This window comes from Moschus berezovskii, chromosome 19 (assembly GCF_049115385.1).
Source record: "Moschus berezovskii isolate FMDL1 chromosome 19, NW_MosBer_1.0, whole genome shotgun sequence".
Lineage (NCBI taxonomy): Eukaryota > Metazoa > Chordata > Mammalia > Artiodactyla > Moschidae > Moschus > Moschus berezovskii.
The window spans coordinates 43,701,315-43,716,440 of record NC_142478.1 but is presented as its reverse complement, the minus strand read 5'-3'; the positions used below and the strand labels follow the sequence as shown (position 1 = coordinate 43,716,440).

General features: G+C 40.1%; 1 protein-coding gene and 1 pseudogene across 2 annotated transcripts in view; both read left to right on the top strand.

Moving 5' to 3' along the window:
- RXFP1 (relaxin family peptide receptor 1) overlaps positions 1-15,126 on the top strand; it is a 60,811-nt gene that overhangs the window by 18,763 nt on the left and 26,922 nt on the right. For both annotated transcript variants that reach the window (XM_088828049.1, XM_055404756.2), the window contains exon 8: positions 14,433-14,504. In XM_088828049.1, the coding sequence (XP_088684175.1) occupies positions 14,433-14,504 (72 nt within the window). The remainder of the gene's footprint in view (positions 1-14,432; positions 14,505-15,126) is intronic.
- On the top strand, positions 7,080-13,318 carry LOC148774861 (ribosomal oxygenase 2 pseudogene; annotated as a pseudogene).

Sequence of the window (15,126 nt, the reverse complement as noted above, 5' to 3'; positions counted from 1 at the left end):
ATAGAGGCTGTACCAATTTACATTCCCACCAACAGTATAGGAGGGTTCCCTGCATCTCTTCTTGCTAAGTCACTTCAGTTGTGTCCGACTCTGTGCGACCCCATAGACGGAAGCCCACCAGGCTCCCCCGTCCCTGGGATTCTCCAGGCAAGAACACTGGAGTGGGTTGCCATTTCCTTCTGTATCTCTTCTTACAGAAGACAACTAACTTTTCTGTTTTTGCCTAACTCATTTTGGATATTGGGTTTTTCTCAAATGGTACTTGTAAATATTGTGTCACAATTCCTCAAAAATTTTAGCATGACTTTTATTGAACATTACTACAAGGAGATCCAACCAGTCCATTCTAAAGGAGATCAATCCTGGATGTTCATTGGAAGGACTGATGCTAAAGCTGAAACTCCAACACTTTGGCCACCTCATGCGAAGAGTTGACTCACTGGAAAAGACTCTAATGCTGGGAGGGATTGGGGGCAGGAGGAGAAGGGGATGACAGAGAATGAGATGGCTGGATGGCATCACCAACTCGATGGAGGTGAGTTTGAGTGAACTCCAGGAGTTGGTAATGGACAGGGAGGCCTGGCGTGCTGCGATTCATGGGGTCGCAAAGAGTCGGACACGACTGAGTGACCGAACGAACTGAACTGAACTATTATCAAAACTAACTCCTCTAAGCTTAGTTCACTTTGGTAGCTCAGTCACATCCAACTCTATGTGACCCCATGGACTGCAGCAAGCCAGGCTTCCCTGTCCATCACCATCTCCTAGAGCCTGCTCAAACTCATGTCCATCAAGTCGGAGATGCCATCCAACCATTTTGTTCTCTGTCATCCCTTTCTCCTCCTGCCTTCAATCTTTCCCAGCACCAGGGTCTTTTCTAATCAGTCAGTTCTTTTTATTAGGTGGCCAAAGGATTGGAGTTTCAGCTTCAGCATCAGTCCTTCCAATGAGTATTCAGGACTGATTTCCTTTACGATTGACTGGTTTCCTCTCCTTACTGTCCAAGGGATTCTCAAGAGTCTTCTCCAACATCACAGTTCAAAAGCATCAATTCTTCACCACTCAGCTTTCTTTATGGTCCAACTCTCACATCCATACACGACTATTAGAAAAACCATAGCTTTGAAGAGATAGACTTTGTTGCTAAAGTAATGTCTCTGCTTTTTAATATGCTGTCTGGGTTTGTCATGGTTTTTCTTCCAAGGAGCAAGTGTTTTTTAATTTCATGGCTGCAGTCACCATCTGCAGCCCAAGAAAATAAAGCCTGTCACTGTTTTCATTATTTCCCCATCTATTTGCCATGAAGGGATGGGAACGGATGTCATGATCTTCATTTTCTGAATGTTAAGTTTTAAGCCAGCTTTTTCACTCTCCTCTTTCACCTTCATCAAGACGCTCTTTAGTTCCTCTTCCCTTTCTGCCATAAGGGTGGTGTCATCTGCATATCTGAGATTATTGATATTTCTCCCAGAAATCCTGATTCCAGCTTGTGCTTCATCCAGTCCAGCATTTCCCATGATGTACTCTGCACAGAAGTTAAATAAGCAAGGATTCAATATACAGCCTTGACATATCCCTTTCTCAATTCGGAAACAGCCCCGTTGTTCCATGTCTGGTTCTAACTGTTGCTTCTTGACCTACACACAAATTTCTCAGGAGGTAGGTCAGGTGGTCTGGTATTCCCATCTCTTTACGAATTTTCCCTAGCCTTTGTTCTGCTTCATTTTCTACTTCAAGGCCAAGCTTGCCTGTTACTCTAGGTATCTCTTGACTTCCTACTTTTGCATTCCAGTCCCCTATAAGGAAAAGGACATCTTTTTTTGGTGAGTTCTAGAAGGTCTTGTAGGTCTCCACAGAACCATTCAGCTTCATTGGCATTAGTGATGGGACATAGACTTGGATTACTATGATACTGAATGGAAACACTTACTAAAATAAAATATCTCCAAAAAACCAAAGTACCTTGGAGGTAGGAAGAAGACAGAAGAAATGTTGTGACATTGTATCAGTTCAGTTCAGTCACTCAGTCGTGTCCGACTCTTTGCGACCCCATGAATCGCAGCACGCCAGGCCTCCCTGTCCATCACCAACTCCCGGAGTACACTCAAACTCATCCCCATTGAGTCGGTGATGCCATCCAGCCATCTCATTCTCTGTCATCCCCTTCTCCTCCTGCCCCCAATTCTTCCCAGCATCGGAGTCTTTTCCAGTGAATCAACTAGTCGCATGAAGTGGCCAAAGTATTGGAGTTTCAGCTTTAGCATCAATCCTTCCAATGAACACCAGGATTGATCTCCTTTAGAATGGACTGGTTGGATCTCCTTGCAGTCCAAGGGACTCTCAAGAGTCTTCTCCAACACCACAGTTCAAAAGCATCAATTCTTCGGCGGTCAGCTTTCTTCACAGTCCAACTCTCACAACCATACATGACCACGGGAAAAACCATAGCCTTGACTAGACAGACCTTGGTTGGCAAAGTAATGTCTCTGCTTTTTAATATACTATCAAGGTTGGTCATAACTTTTCTTCCAAGGAGTAAGCGTCTTTTCATTTCATGGCTGCAATCAGCATCTGCAGTGATTTTGGAGCCCAAAAAAATAAAGTCTGACACTGTTTCCACTGTTTCCCCATCTATTTCCCATGAAGTGATGGGACCAGATGCCATGATATTTGTTTTCTGAATATTGAGCTTCAAGCCAACCTTTTCACTCTCCTCTTTCACTTTCATCAAGAGGCTTTTGAGTTCCTCTTCACTTTCTGCCATAAGGGTGGTATCATCTGCATATCTGAGGTTATTGATATTTCTCCCAGCAATCTTGATTCCAGTTTGTGCTTCTTCCAGCCCACATGACCTCTTTTCTTTGTCAATCTATTCACACATTCATTTGGTGTAGACAGACTAAGTGAATTTAGTTCTATCTCTAAATTCTGTGTAACAAGAATATGATATTTAGAATTTATTTTTGAAGCCTCATCACACAGAATATGTTCCATGGAATTTTTCACACAGTAGCTTTGCTGGCAGTACTTAGCATCAGCCCACCTATGCAAAATTCAATTATCCAGTAAATGTGGCTAAGAGACAGGTAAAAAAATGAAGAAGTGAATCCAAAATATCTCTTTTTTATTTGATCCATAAATTGCATGCACTGTGTCATATGAAAATTCCCTGTCTTTCATTTTATAGGAGATTCCCAAAAGTTTGGTTGTTGGAGTTTTAAGCTCACTGCAGACTAGAAGTCCCAACTTGAAAGTAGGAGGGAAAGTTAGTAAGGTTGGTTTTAGTAAGAAGTATCAACTATGAGAGCCCCTTGGACTGCAAGGAAGTCCAACCAGTCCATTCTAAAGGAGATCAATCCTGGTGTTCATTGGAAGGACTAATGCTAAAGCTGAAACTCTAATACTTTGGCCAACTCATGCTAAGAGTTGACTCATTGGAAAAGACTCTGATGCTGGGAGGGATTGGGGGCAGGAGGAGAAGGGGACGACAGAGGATGAGATGGCTGGATGGCATCACCGACTCTGTGGACATGAGTTTGAGTGAACACCGGGATTTGGTGATGGACAAGGAGGCCTGGCATGCTGTGATTCATGGGGTCGCAAAGAGTCGGACACGACTGAGTGACTGAACTCAACTGAACTGAAGACTAGGAGGGATTGGGGGCAGGAGGAGAAGGGGATGACAGAGAATGAGATGGCTGGATGGCATCACCGACTCACTGGACATGAGTCTGAATGAACTCCAGGAGTTGGTGATGGACAGGGAGGCCTGGCGTGCTGTGACTCATGGGATCGGAAAGAGTCAGACACGACTGAACGACTGAACTGAACTGAGCAACTATCAATCTAATAACAAAGCAGTAGCAAGAAATGCTGTAAAAAGCAGACCCTGTAATTCAAAACATACTAGTTTGGAACCATCTAGGAAAAGAGAAACATCTTCTAAATCATTAATTACCAAGTCCAGAGGGCATCTGGGTATGACAGTATAGTACCCTCACTAATGACAAAGGAAAGGGCAAATTAAGAGTAATATCATTTGTTGTGATTAAATTTGGGTTCAAAAGAATTCATTAACTGTTATTACATACTCATTAATCCCAACTTAATAATTAAGTAAAATTGAGCAATATTTACATGAATAAATTAGCAATTAAAAGTCCACTCATTGATTGAAAACAGAAGCAAATGTGGGAAATTTTATACTCATACAATAATAAAACTTTCCTTTGCTTTTAAAAAGATAGGAAAATTTACATTTCAGACAAAAATAAAATGATTAGGATTTATCACTAAAGTGGTAGACTTTTGAAATTTCTTTATAAAGTTATAATCTTTATAAAAAGTATAATCTTTAAATTTTAACTATCCAAACAACTCACTCCACATGCATTCCTAATAGTGAATACTATCCCAATTTTAATGCTAGTAATAATTTTTGCTTCATAAGTATTCATTTTAAATTAATTATAATGACTTTACCTTGCATATGGACTTTCATTTAGCAAAGTATAAAGTAGAAAATCTGTTGGATTTGTTAGCAAACATTTGTCTCATTATGGTTAAATAGAAAAATATAAAGAAAATAAAAAGAGACATGACAGCCTAGGAGAATATACCTGTAAGATATACGACGGAAAACAGACTAAAACCTTTAATATGTTCATGCATGCTCAGTAGCTCAGTCATGTCCGACTCTTTGCAACTTCATGGACTGTAACTCACAAGGCTCCTCCATCCGTGAGATTTCCCAGGCAAGACAACTGGAGTGGGTTACCATCACCTACTCCAGGGGATCTTCCTGACCCAGGGATAGAACCTGCATCTCCTACACTGGCAAGTGGCTTCTTTATCAATGTGCTACCCGCGGTTGGCCAAACCCAATAGCTTTTTCAAAGCAATTTAAAAAAACCTATAAACACCACAATAAGATATGTGAAATTCAAAAAGGAAGGAAAATAAGTAGTAAATAAGCATATGAACAGCTGGGGCAATAGCCAAACTTGAGGTGATGATTCCAAGAGTAAAGTAAACTTTCATTTTGGGATGAGACTAAGCAAATTTATATATAGGGAGAAGAAGCTAATATAAAGAATTTGAAAGTATAGAAACCAGTAAGGATGCATTATGGAGCAATGTCCTGGAAGCCATGGAAAGGACAGGCAATTAAGATGTGATGTACACACACAGGTACAGTAAAGATGAATGCACCCGCCCTGCTTCCATCAACACGGTGCAATTTCAAGATCATAATATGAAGTATAAAGAAAATATACATATTATTTTTATATATTATATAACATACTGTAATATATAAAATATAATATAAATAAAATAGATATTATGTAATAAAATATAATATATTCTATATATTTTTGTTGCTGCTGCTGCTGCTAAGTCACATCAGTCATGTCCAACTCTGTGCGACCCCATAGACGGCAGCCCAACAGGCTCCTCTGTCCCTGAGATTCTCCAGGCAACAATACTGGAGTGGGTTTCCATTTCCTTCTCCAATGCATGAAAGTGAAAAGTGAAAGTGAAGTCGCTCACTCATGTTCGACTCTTAGTGACCCCATGGACTGCAGCCTACCAGGCTCCTCCATCCATGGGATTCTCCAGGCAAGAATACTGGAGTGGGTTGCCATTGCCTTCTCTGATATATTTGTGTTATATATATTATAAATACATATATAAAGAAAATAGTATATATTACAATTCCATTTCAACAATGCTGTACTGAAGGTATAGAAAGCCCCAAGACAATATTGCTCCCTCTCTACCAATGAGAAAGAACTTTATAATCTACACAATCATAATTTTCCCAAGCCCATCAGAGAGCTACAGTCACAAGGCAAGCAAGTAAACTGAATTCAGGAGAGATAGGACATCTACAGTATTTTGCCTTTAGCAGAGCACAAGGTGAAGAGTTGATGGTCATGAAGCAGGTACAAAGAAAACTGCTAAAACTGTAATAAACCTGTAAAGGTTAAGTGTGGGATAGTGTAACCCTCTGGAATAACTGTGAACCCTAGACTCAGGGGAGTCAGCTACTCCTAACAGGTTCTTTTCCTCTGGAATCCACCAACTCACAGCAGAGCTAGGGGTGATTAAAGAAACTAGACAGTCTTCTTTGGTGGCCCACAGGCACAAACCCCTCCTTCTTCCTGAGACACTTCCTTCTTAGGAAGCAAAATCTTTATGATACCGGTGTGTGTGTGTGTGCGCTCAGTCATGTCCAACTCTGCGACCCCATGGCCTGTAGTCTGCCAGGCTCCTCTCTTCATGGAATTTCCCAGGCAAGAATACTAGAGTGAGTTGCCATTCCTTCCTCCAGGGGATCTTCCAAAACCAGGGATCAAACCCATAGTTCTTGCAGCTTCTGCATTGGCAAGCAAGTTCTTTACCACTGAGCCACCTGGGAACCTGAAAGAGTGGTAGAAGCCAAAGCTCTCTACTCCAGCAACAGGGGCAGATAAGCCTCTCCAGCTCAGGATCCTGTACTATTACAAAGTGGGCTGGGGCTTCTCAGTCATGATTGACAACAATGCTGAGAAAAATCCAGTCCTCAAAAAGAGCGAGAAGAACAATCCTTGTCATAATCCTTGATTATAAAGCAATCAACAGAACCAGACCTAGAGATAACTCGGATGTTACAGCTACCAAACAAGGAAATTAAAATACTTATGATTGGGACCTCCCCAGTGATACAGTGGTTTGGACTACCCCTTTCAATGAAAGGGGTGCAGATTTGATTCCTGGTTGGGGAGCTTAGATCCTACATGCCTCATAGCCAAAACACCTAAACATAAAGCAGAAGCAGTGTTGTGATAAATTCCATAAAGATTTTTAAAATGGTCCCCATCAAAAAATCTTTGATTAATCAGTTAATTGATTTATTGGAAAAAGTAACCAACACACATACACATATGGAAAATGTCTGAAAAAAAGACGGAAGCTTTAAAGAGAAGCAGGGAATTACTTCAACAAGCTTAGCTGAGCAAAGCATCGATGACCTTGAAGATAGATCAATAGAAAACTTTCATTTGAATGAAAAAGAAAAAAGAACATGAAATACAGAGATGAGAATCCAGAAGTTGCAGGATAATATAAAATTGCCTAAAACTGCGTTAAAGGATCACAGGAAAAGAAGAGAGGAAAAACAAGACAGAAGATGTTATCAAACAAAGCTTGGGTCTGCTCTCCAGACATATAGTAAGGTCAATCTACTGACACCAGAGGTGGTCAAGGAAAGTACAGCATTTATTGTAGGTATCAAGCAAGGAGAATAGACAGTTCATGCTCAAAAGATCCAAACTCCTTGATGGCTTTCAAGGAAGGGTTTTTAAAGGCAAAGTGAGGGATAATATTGCAGGGTGCAAGATCCACTGAGCTTCAATTCTGTGATTGGTTGATGGTGAGGTAGTAGGGTGATGTTTCAGGAATCTCAATCATCAACCTTCTGGTTCCTGTCAGTCTAGGATCTACAGGCTGGTGGTCAGCGGTTAACTTCCTCCACCTGGTGGGGGTGACTATCTGCAAAACAACCCAAGGACAGGCCTCAGGATGTTATCTACAGCACTTGAGGAAGAAATTAACATCCTTGACTTTGTTTGATGGCTAACAGTCTTGCTTGACTGTTTTCCTTTGTTTCTGCATTTTCTCACTTCTCTGATTAAATTCGTTCCTTGGAATTCGAGAAAGAGGATAAAGCTTTGCTAGAAACAAGAGGCAAGTCCGGAGACACAGGGTCCTGCTCAATTTTCAAGAAATATCTAAAGAGATAATGACCAAGAATTTTCTAAAATAACATAATGAACCCCAAAAATCTAAGAACCTCAGAGAAAAAAACAAACAGAAGTAGAAAGGAAAAATCTTGATAAATGATAATCAAGCTGCTGAAAATCAAAGATAAAGGAAAAGAGCCTGTGGCAACCAGAGAAAAAAGAGAGATTATAATACATGATGCTAAATGAAGATAAGAAATGCAGCAGTAATTTTTTTAAAAGCTGGACGGGCTGTGTTAACATTGGAGAAAAAGAGCCTTTTGAACAAAGACTATCACCGAGGATAAAGAGAGGGATCACATAATGATAAAGGGCTCAATTCAGGAAGAGGACACAGTAACTTAAAAGGGAAGGCAGTTTCAAAATGAATGAAGTGAAACCATAAAACTCTAAGAAAAATAGCTAGGTGTCAAGAGATGTCATTTAAAACTAAGAAATCTACCAGTTTGTGGATATTGGATATTCCTAAGATGAACACTAATAAATAGCATATAATTGATGGAAATCCTATGGTGAGAGACAGATGGAAGGAAAGTCAGGAAGACAATAAATACTAATTTCATCATTTCTAATAACAGGAATTGTTAAGTACTAGTGTTACTCTCTAAGAGAAGATAGAGTGTATTGGATAAAGTTATAACGGTAACCAGTAGAATATACAAAGCTTTTTAAATATTAGAAGAAATAAAAATTTTAAGTCATTTGTTCAAAGATTTTTTAACCTATAAAAACAATATAGGGTAGCTGCCCTCAACAGGCTTGAGTCTGGTTTGCATTTCCTCACTGCCTTGTCTGGAGGACAGCGTTGCCAAAGAAAGAGAAGTCTGCAGGGGCTGGGAAGGAAGAGGGGGCCTGTCCCTAAGCAGGCGAAGGTGGAGGCAGCCGGTGGGCCTTCCCCTGTCAACTCTGACAGCGCCTGTGGCCTCTTTGAAAGTTTCATCTCGCCCATCAAGTCAGAGACTTTTTTTAAGGAATTCCGAGAGCAGAAGCCCTTCTCATCCAGAGAGATGACCTTGAGCTGCCTGTTCATGCTCTCAGATCTGAAGAGTCTGTGCAGCCAGGGTATGTACTATGGAAGATTCAAAAATGTCTACAGGTGTGTCCGTGGGAAGAAGAAGGTTTGAAATCAGTAGGGCAAAGTGCACTTTCTTCAGCTGAGAAAAGATTTTGATCAGAAAAGTACAACAATTCCATTTCACTAGCCTCGGAGAATTAAGGATGAGCTCTGGAAGGTGCAGGAGAAGCTGGAGTGCTCCTTTGGCTCCAATGTGTGCATAACCCCCGCAGGAGATCCGGGCCTGCCGCCCCACTACGATGATGTCGAGGTTTTCATCCTGCAGCTGGAGGGAAAGAAACACTGGCACCTGTACCAACTCACGGTGCCCCCGGCGGGCTTGGGAGTGAAGCGTGCAGGGCGATCACAGGAGTTCACGCTGAAGCCAGCAGATCGATGCTTTCGCAGAGGGGCCTTCCAGCAGGCGAACATGCCGGAGGGGCTGGCCCACTCCAGGCACATGACCATCCGCACCTCCGGAGCAATTCGTGGGGCGATTTCCTTTTGGACACCATTTTGGGTCTCGTGTTTGATACCACAAGGCGAGACGTGGAGCTCCGGGCTGGCATCCGCTGGTAGCTTTTCCCACAGATGGAAACCACAGCTGTTGCAACAAGAAGATAAGGTGGCTTTCTGAGGATGCTTGCAGACCAGCTAGAGGGCATCAAAGAACTGCCTTTAGCAGACATGAGGAAGGATGTTGCCATGAATTCTCTTCTTACTACATGGGAGGTGGAGCAGAGCTTTTCAACACCAGGTGGACAGTTGCCAGGGTCGGGCAACACAGTGAGACTGCAGTTTAGAGACCACATTGTCCTCACTGTAGGACCTGATCAAGATCCATCTGATGAAACTGGAGAAAAGGTGGTTTACTCTATCATTCCTGAAAGAATAGGTGAGACACACACATGATGGGAAATGAGGAAACAGAGTCTCGTGGACTTCGATTTCCTTTATCACATAAGGATGCACTGAAGCAAATTTGGAACAGCTCAGCTAGTTCTGTGAAGGGTAGCTTACTACAGATGAGGAAAAGCAAAAGCAAAACCTCCTATTATCCTTCTGCACAGAAAGTTTAATCCAAGCAGTCTGGTCCTTTCACTACTTTTTAGTATTAATATGTATATATAAAATAGTAGACACTTCATTCTGCCAAGATTTGTGTGCTAAGGAGCCCCTGTGTGCTTTGAGCCAAGGACATGATGAATGTAACTTTTCTTACCTGTGTATCTAATAAGATGAGACGTACCTTTTACAGGTGATCAGTTGGCTATATGTACTAACAGGTACATAAAAGAAAGAACAGCAAATTAGTAAATGTCCCAGAAGGTGACAAAAACCATACTTCAACAAGTTTATTTAATCCAGTGAGGTAGAAAACACACAGCTCCAATAATTGTATTATTTAAATTAAATGGGGTCACAAAGAGTTGGACACTACTGAGTGACTGAGCTGAACTGATATATATAAAACAATATTTTTAAATAGTAGGCGAAGGTCAGATATATTAGCCTTGTCAATCAACATAAGTGGCCTAAAATTACCTACTAAAAAGAAAAAAAGATTTTCAGATTGGCTTGGGAAGCAAAACCTAACTCAACACTATTTACAAAAAAATGCAACTATAACTAAGTGATTAAGAAAGATTAAAAATAAAAGACTGCTCCAAAGTATGCCATGTAAATGCAAACCAAAAAAAAAAAAAAACACTTTTTTTTTCTAAATAGTAGAATTCTGGCCAATTTGGATTAAGCAGTACAAAGAAAGACATATAAATGCTGTAGTGTAGGATTTCGCTGATGGTCCAGTGATTAAGAATCTCAATTCAGGGGACTCGGGTTTGGTTCCTGATCAGGGAACTAAGATCCCACATGCTGTGGAAAAACTAAGCCTGCACACCTCAGCCAGAGAGTCTGTGCACTGCAAGGAAAGATCTTGTATGATGCAATGAAGATCCCACGTGCTACAACTAAGATCCTACACAGCCAAAGGAATAACTGTTTTTAAAATAATAAAACATAAATGCAATTTCCAACATAAGATATTATATTAGGAGTATATATGCACCGAATAGATGCATCTAACCACCAAAACAAAAGAAAAATAAACATATATAATTGGTAAGAGATAAGAATCAGCCTGTTTTGTTCCTGAAAGATCAAGTAAAAAACAATAGGCAGAACTAAATAACATTGTTCATGAGTTAATTCTGATTCTCAAATATCAGACTGCTAAGTCCCTTCTCAATAACAGAACTGATTTGTTTGGGGTGGCAGTGTACCCAGCAGAAATATTACTTTCCCAGACTTCCCTGCTCCAGACAGAGTCTCATGACTAGGCTCTAACTAACGAGGAGGAAGAAGTATCAGGTGGAACTTCTGGAAAATCCCCTTATAGAGAAACAGGCAGACCCTTCCTTTGTTTTCTCATCAAGAAAACATGGATATAATGGCTTGAGCTTTAAAATCTTCTTGGACTATGAAGACAAGGGCATATGAGCAGTGAATATGAAAGATCTTAGGTTTCTAACAACTTGGTAAAATTGCCAGTCTAGCTTTGGACTACATAACCCTAGATTTTTTTTTTTTTTAATCCTTGTGATGTTATGCTATCACAGTTGGGTCTCTGTTCTACATACATGCCTGCGAGAGTGCTTGTTCAGTCACTAAGTTGTATCCAACTCTTTGTAACCTCATGGGCTTCTCTGTCCATAGGATTTTCCAGGCAAGAATACTGGTTGGGAGGGTTGCCATTTCCTTCTCCAGGGGATCTTCCCAACCCAGGGATTCTAACCTGCGTCTCCTGTGTCTCCTCCATTGGCACGCAGGTTCTTTACCACCAAGCCACCTGGGAAACCCTCTGTTCTATGTAGCTGCACTTAACCCTAATAGATATAAACTTGAAAGTGAAAAAAAGCTGAAAAACATTCACCAAAATTGACCATATATTTTAGGACATGTTCAGTTGCTCAGTCACGTCCAACTGTTTGCGACCCCATGGACTGCAACAGGCTAGGCTCCCCTTTCCTTCACTATCTCCTGGAGTTTGCAAATTCACAAATCGAACTCAAAAACATAGGATTAGCCTAAAACAAGAGGAGGGTCATCACACACTGGGTGTAGGAGACCAGGTGCCCATTCAGGTAAATTACAGATGTCAGGCTTTTCCTGCCTTCATTGCCTAGATTTTCTCTGTGAAAGAAGAGCCAGAAGTATTTAAAAGGCAGGGAAGGAAGCAGAGGTAGAGATTTGCACGTTTACAATGCCACTAGGGGATGAGAGAGGGGGCTGAGCAGGAAAGATTATTTTTGTTTTCTGTTATTGTTCTTCAGGTTCAAGAACCAAATTTTCATTTTCAACCAGTCCTGCTATATATAAAGGAAAAAATAAAGTGGTTAGATTCAGAGGCTCATTAAGTTGGAAAAGTGATCCAGGAATTAAGTAAGAAAAACAACCCCTCGAGTCACTTAGAGCTTGGGGCCCTGGCACAAGGAGCAGATTTGTATATCTGATCCCTGAATATCAAGAACTAATACCTCTAATTTTAGGAAGAAAACCAAAGCCAATTCACAAATAAAGATTGAAATAAACTCAACATTGAATGTAAAAATTTAATCAAAATTCCCTCTTACTGACTTTTACAAATTAGTAAATTAATATGAATATTAAATGAAATACTTTTGCTACTTTAATAGAAAAAAAATTACAAGTGTAGCTAATAAGAAAAGAACATCAACTCTCCTAAAGATATTTTGTGAGGTTCAAGAGTCACCCCCTTGGTGGTAGATTCATGGTAACAGCAACAAAAACAGGAAAAAGAACAGTTTTTGTCACTGACAGCCTATGTAATGGAAAGTCAAAAGCCTTGGCCAAACCTAATGACCCAATATATGTGTTTAATTTCCAACTTAATAAAATAATAGAAGTTTGTCTTTAAAAGGGTAATCTAGGATCAAAATTTAAGATTTTAATACAATATTCCATATAATACAGAAATCCTGTCTATAGAATTCTTATGGTATGTTGTGGTATATGCCGTAAATGATGGTATATTGCTAAATCACTACAGTAATAAAAAGCTTAGTCTCTTTTTATTTTGTGAGCTTAATTTTGAAATGTTTTGTGTCCTTCAACCAGTAAATCCGATTTTACAATCTAATACCAAAGAGAAAAACCCTACGCCTGACTTCAAATATATTTCTCTGACTTGCTCTTCTCTGTGATAAATACATGCTTTTGTCCCATTGACTTGATTTCTAGAACCCTTACATGCTGGCCTTCTAGATTTTTCAGATAGACTTTGGTTTGTCTGCCTCTATTTTTATTGCAGTGTCAAAATAAAACTGACTGTCCCAGATACAGCCTTGCCAGCAGAATAAAGGCACATCGATTAACGCTCATGATTTTAGTAGCTGTGTCACACTTCAGCTCATGTATTTTAGTCCCAACTGTTCCTGAATGGCTCTACATGGTATGGTGATCAGTCAGCAAAGTGTTGGGGTAAAATGAATAGATTTAAGAGCCAGCATCTATTTCTGAAAGTGTATTCCTGAGCTCAGCTTACTCTGTTCCACAAACTTCCACCATAAGCCTCATGATAGATAAAAGACAATAGAAGAATACCTTCATGATAACTCTGAAGCAGAGATAATAAAACCTCAACTATTTGACAAGTTTTGATGTTCAGACCAGATTCCTGTTGGTAACCTAGCATCACACAGTAAGGGCGCTCAAATCAGGTCTTCACGCAGCGTCCTGAATTGGGAGTGAACAGCCAAGGGCAGCTGTGGGTCTCCCTCTGCATTGGCCTACGTGGCCATACGCTAAAACAAGAAAGGGTGTTCTCAGTGGTAAAAGGCTATTGAGAATTTTTTCTGGGGCGTGTTTAGCCAGAGAAAGTAGAGGTTAAACTTTATTTTGGCAGTGGCAACTTCTGCAACAATAGTAGGATCTTCTGAGCAAATTGTCACACCACTTAGGGTAGTCATGGGTACCTCTGGATCTCTGGACAGATGTTTAGTATGGATCACCATTTGGTATCTGCTTATATAGTCGGTGGGGCTTCCCTGGTGGCTCAGCGGTAAAGAATCTGCCTGCAATGCAGGAGCCGCAGGAGACACAGGTTCGATCCCTGGGTTGGGAAGATCCCCTGGAGGAGGGCATAGCAACCCACTCCAGTATTGTTGCCTGGAGAATGCTATGGACAGAGGAGCCTGGCAGATACAGTCCATAGAGTCACAAAGAGTCAGACATGCCTGAAGCGACTTAGCACACATGCATGGAGTTGGAAGTGTTTCGTGTGATTTTTTTCATTCTCTTCACATTAGTTGGGATAACATATGTATCCATATGAATACCTGATACAGATGCCACTCAAAGCATTTTTACTGTTAACATAGAAAAAAAGAAACATTATATATAAATATATCATTTCAGCTATTAGGTAAGTGGCTACACTTACATTACATGAGAATTTATATGAAATAAACAGTATGTGGGGGAAAAGATATTTTATGAGAAAACTTAATTCTTAACCAATTGATTTCTGTCTGTGATTAAAATTTAGCTTTGTCACTTTTATTTTTATATTTCAGGGATTTTGAAGGCAACAATATCCATAATTTAAGAAATTTGACCTTTATTTCCTGCAGTAATTTAACTGTTTTGTAAGTAATGTTTTGTCCTTTTGAAGTAATGTTTTATCTCTTTATAAACAAAATGAATCATTTATGTGAACGGGCTCTGGCATACACATGCATAGTAATTATAGCAAATGTTCCCTCTAAGTTTGAAGATTTTTGAAATGGAAACACACTGGCAAAATTACTGAACTCCAAAGCAGGGGTAACCACGGATTCACAACATATCAGTACATGAATCATCACAGTGGTACTATCTTACATAAGACCTACTTTTCTCAAACTTAAGTAATACCCAATTTAATGGAAAAAAATTCTCATAAACCGTGTAGACTCTGTCCTTGGATGGAAGTTTGAGAAATACCAAGACCAAGTCCTACTCGGTGAGAATTATTACTGCAAAGGTTGTGGGAAAAAAATTAATTATAATTTCTTCAAAAGCTGCAGAATGTTCACATCTGTGAGGATATGACTGTGAAACCCACCAGGATAAACCTTAGAATGTTATCGAATATAATTTCTCCTATGCCGCTTTGTCTTATTTTAAATCCATGTTGCTAGCTCATAACACCAGATCAGCGCAGAAATGAACTGTCAGGCCTTACATTCTGATTCAGCATCACAAATCAGAGATCTTCTGAGTTGGTCC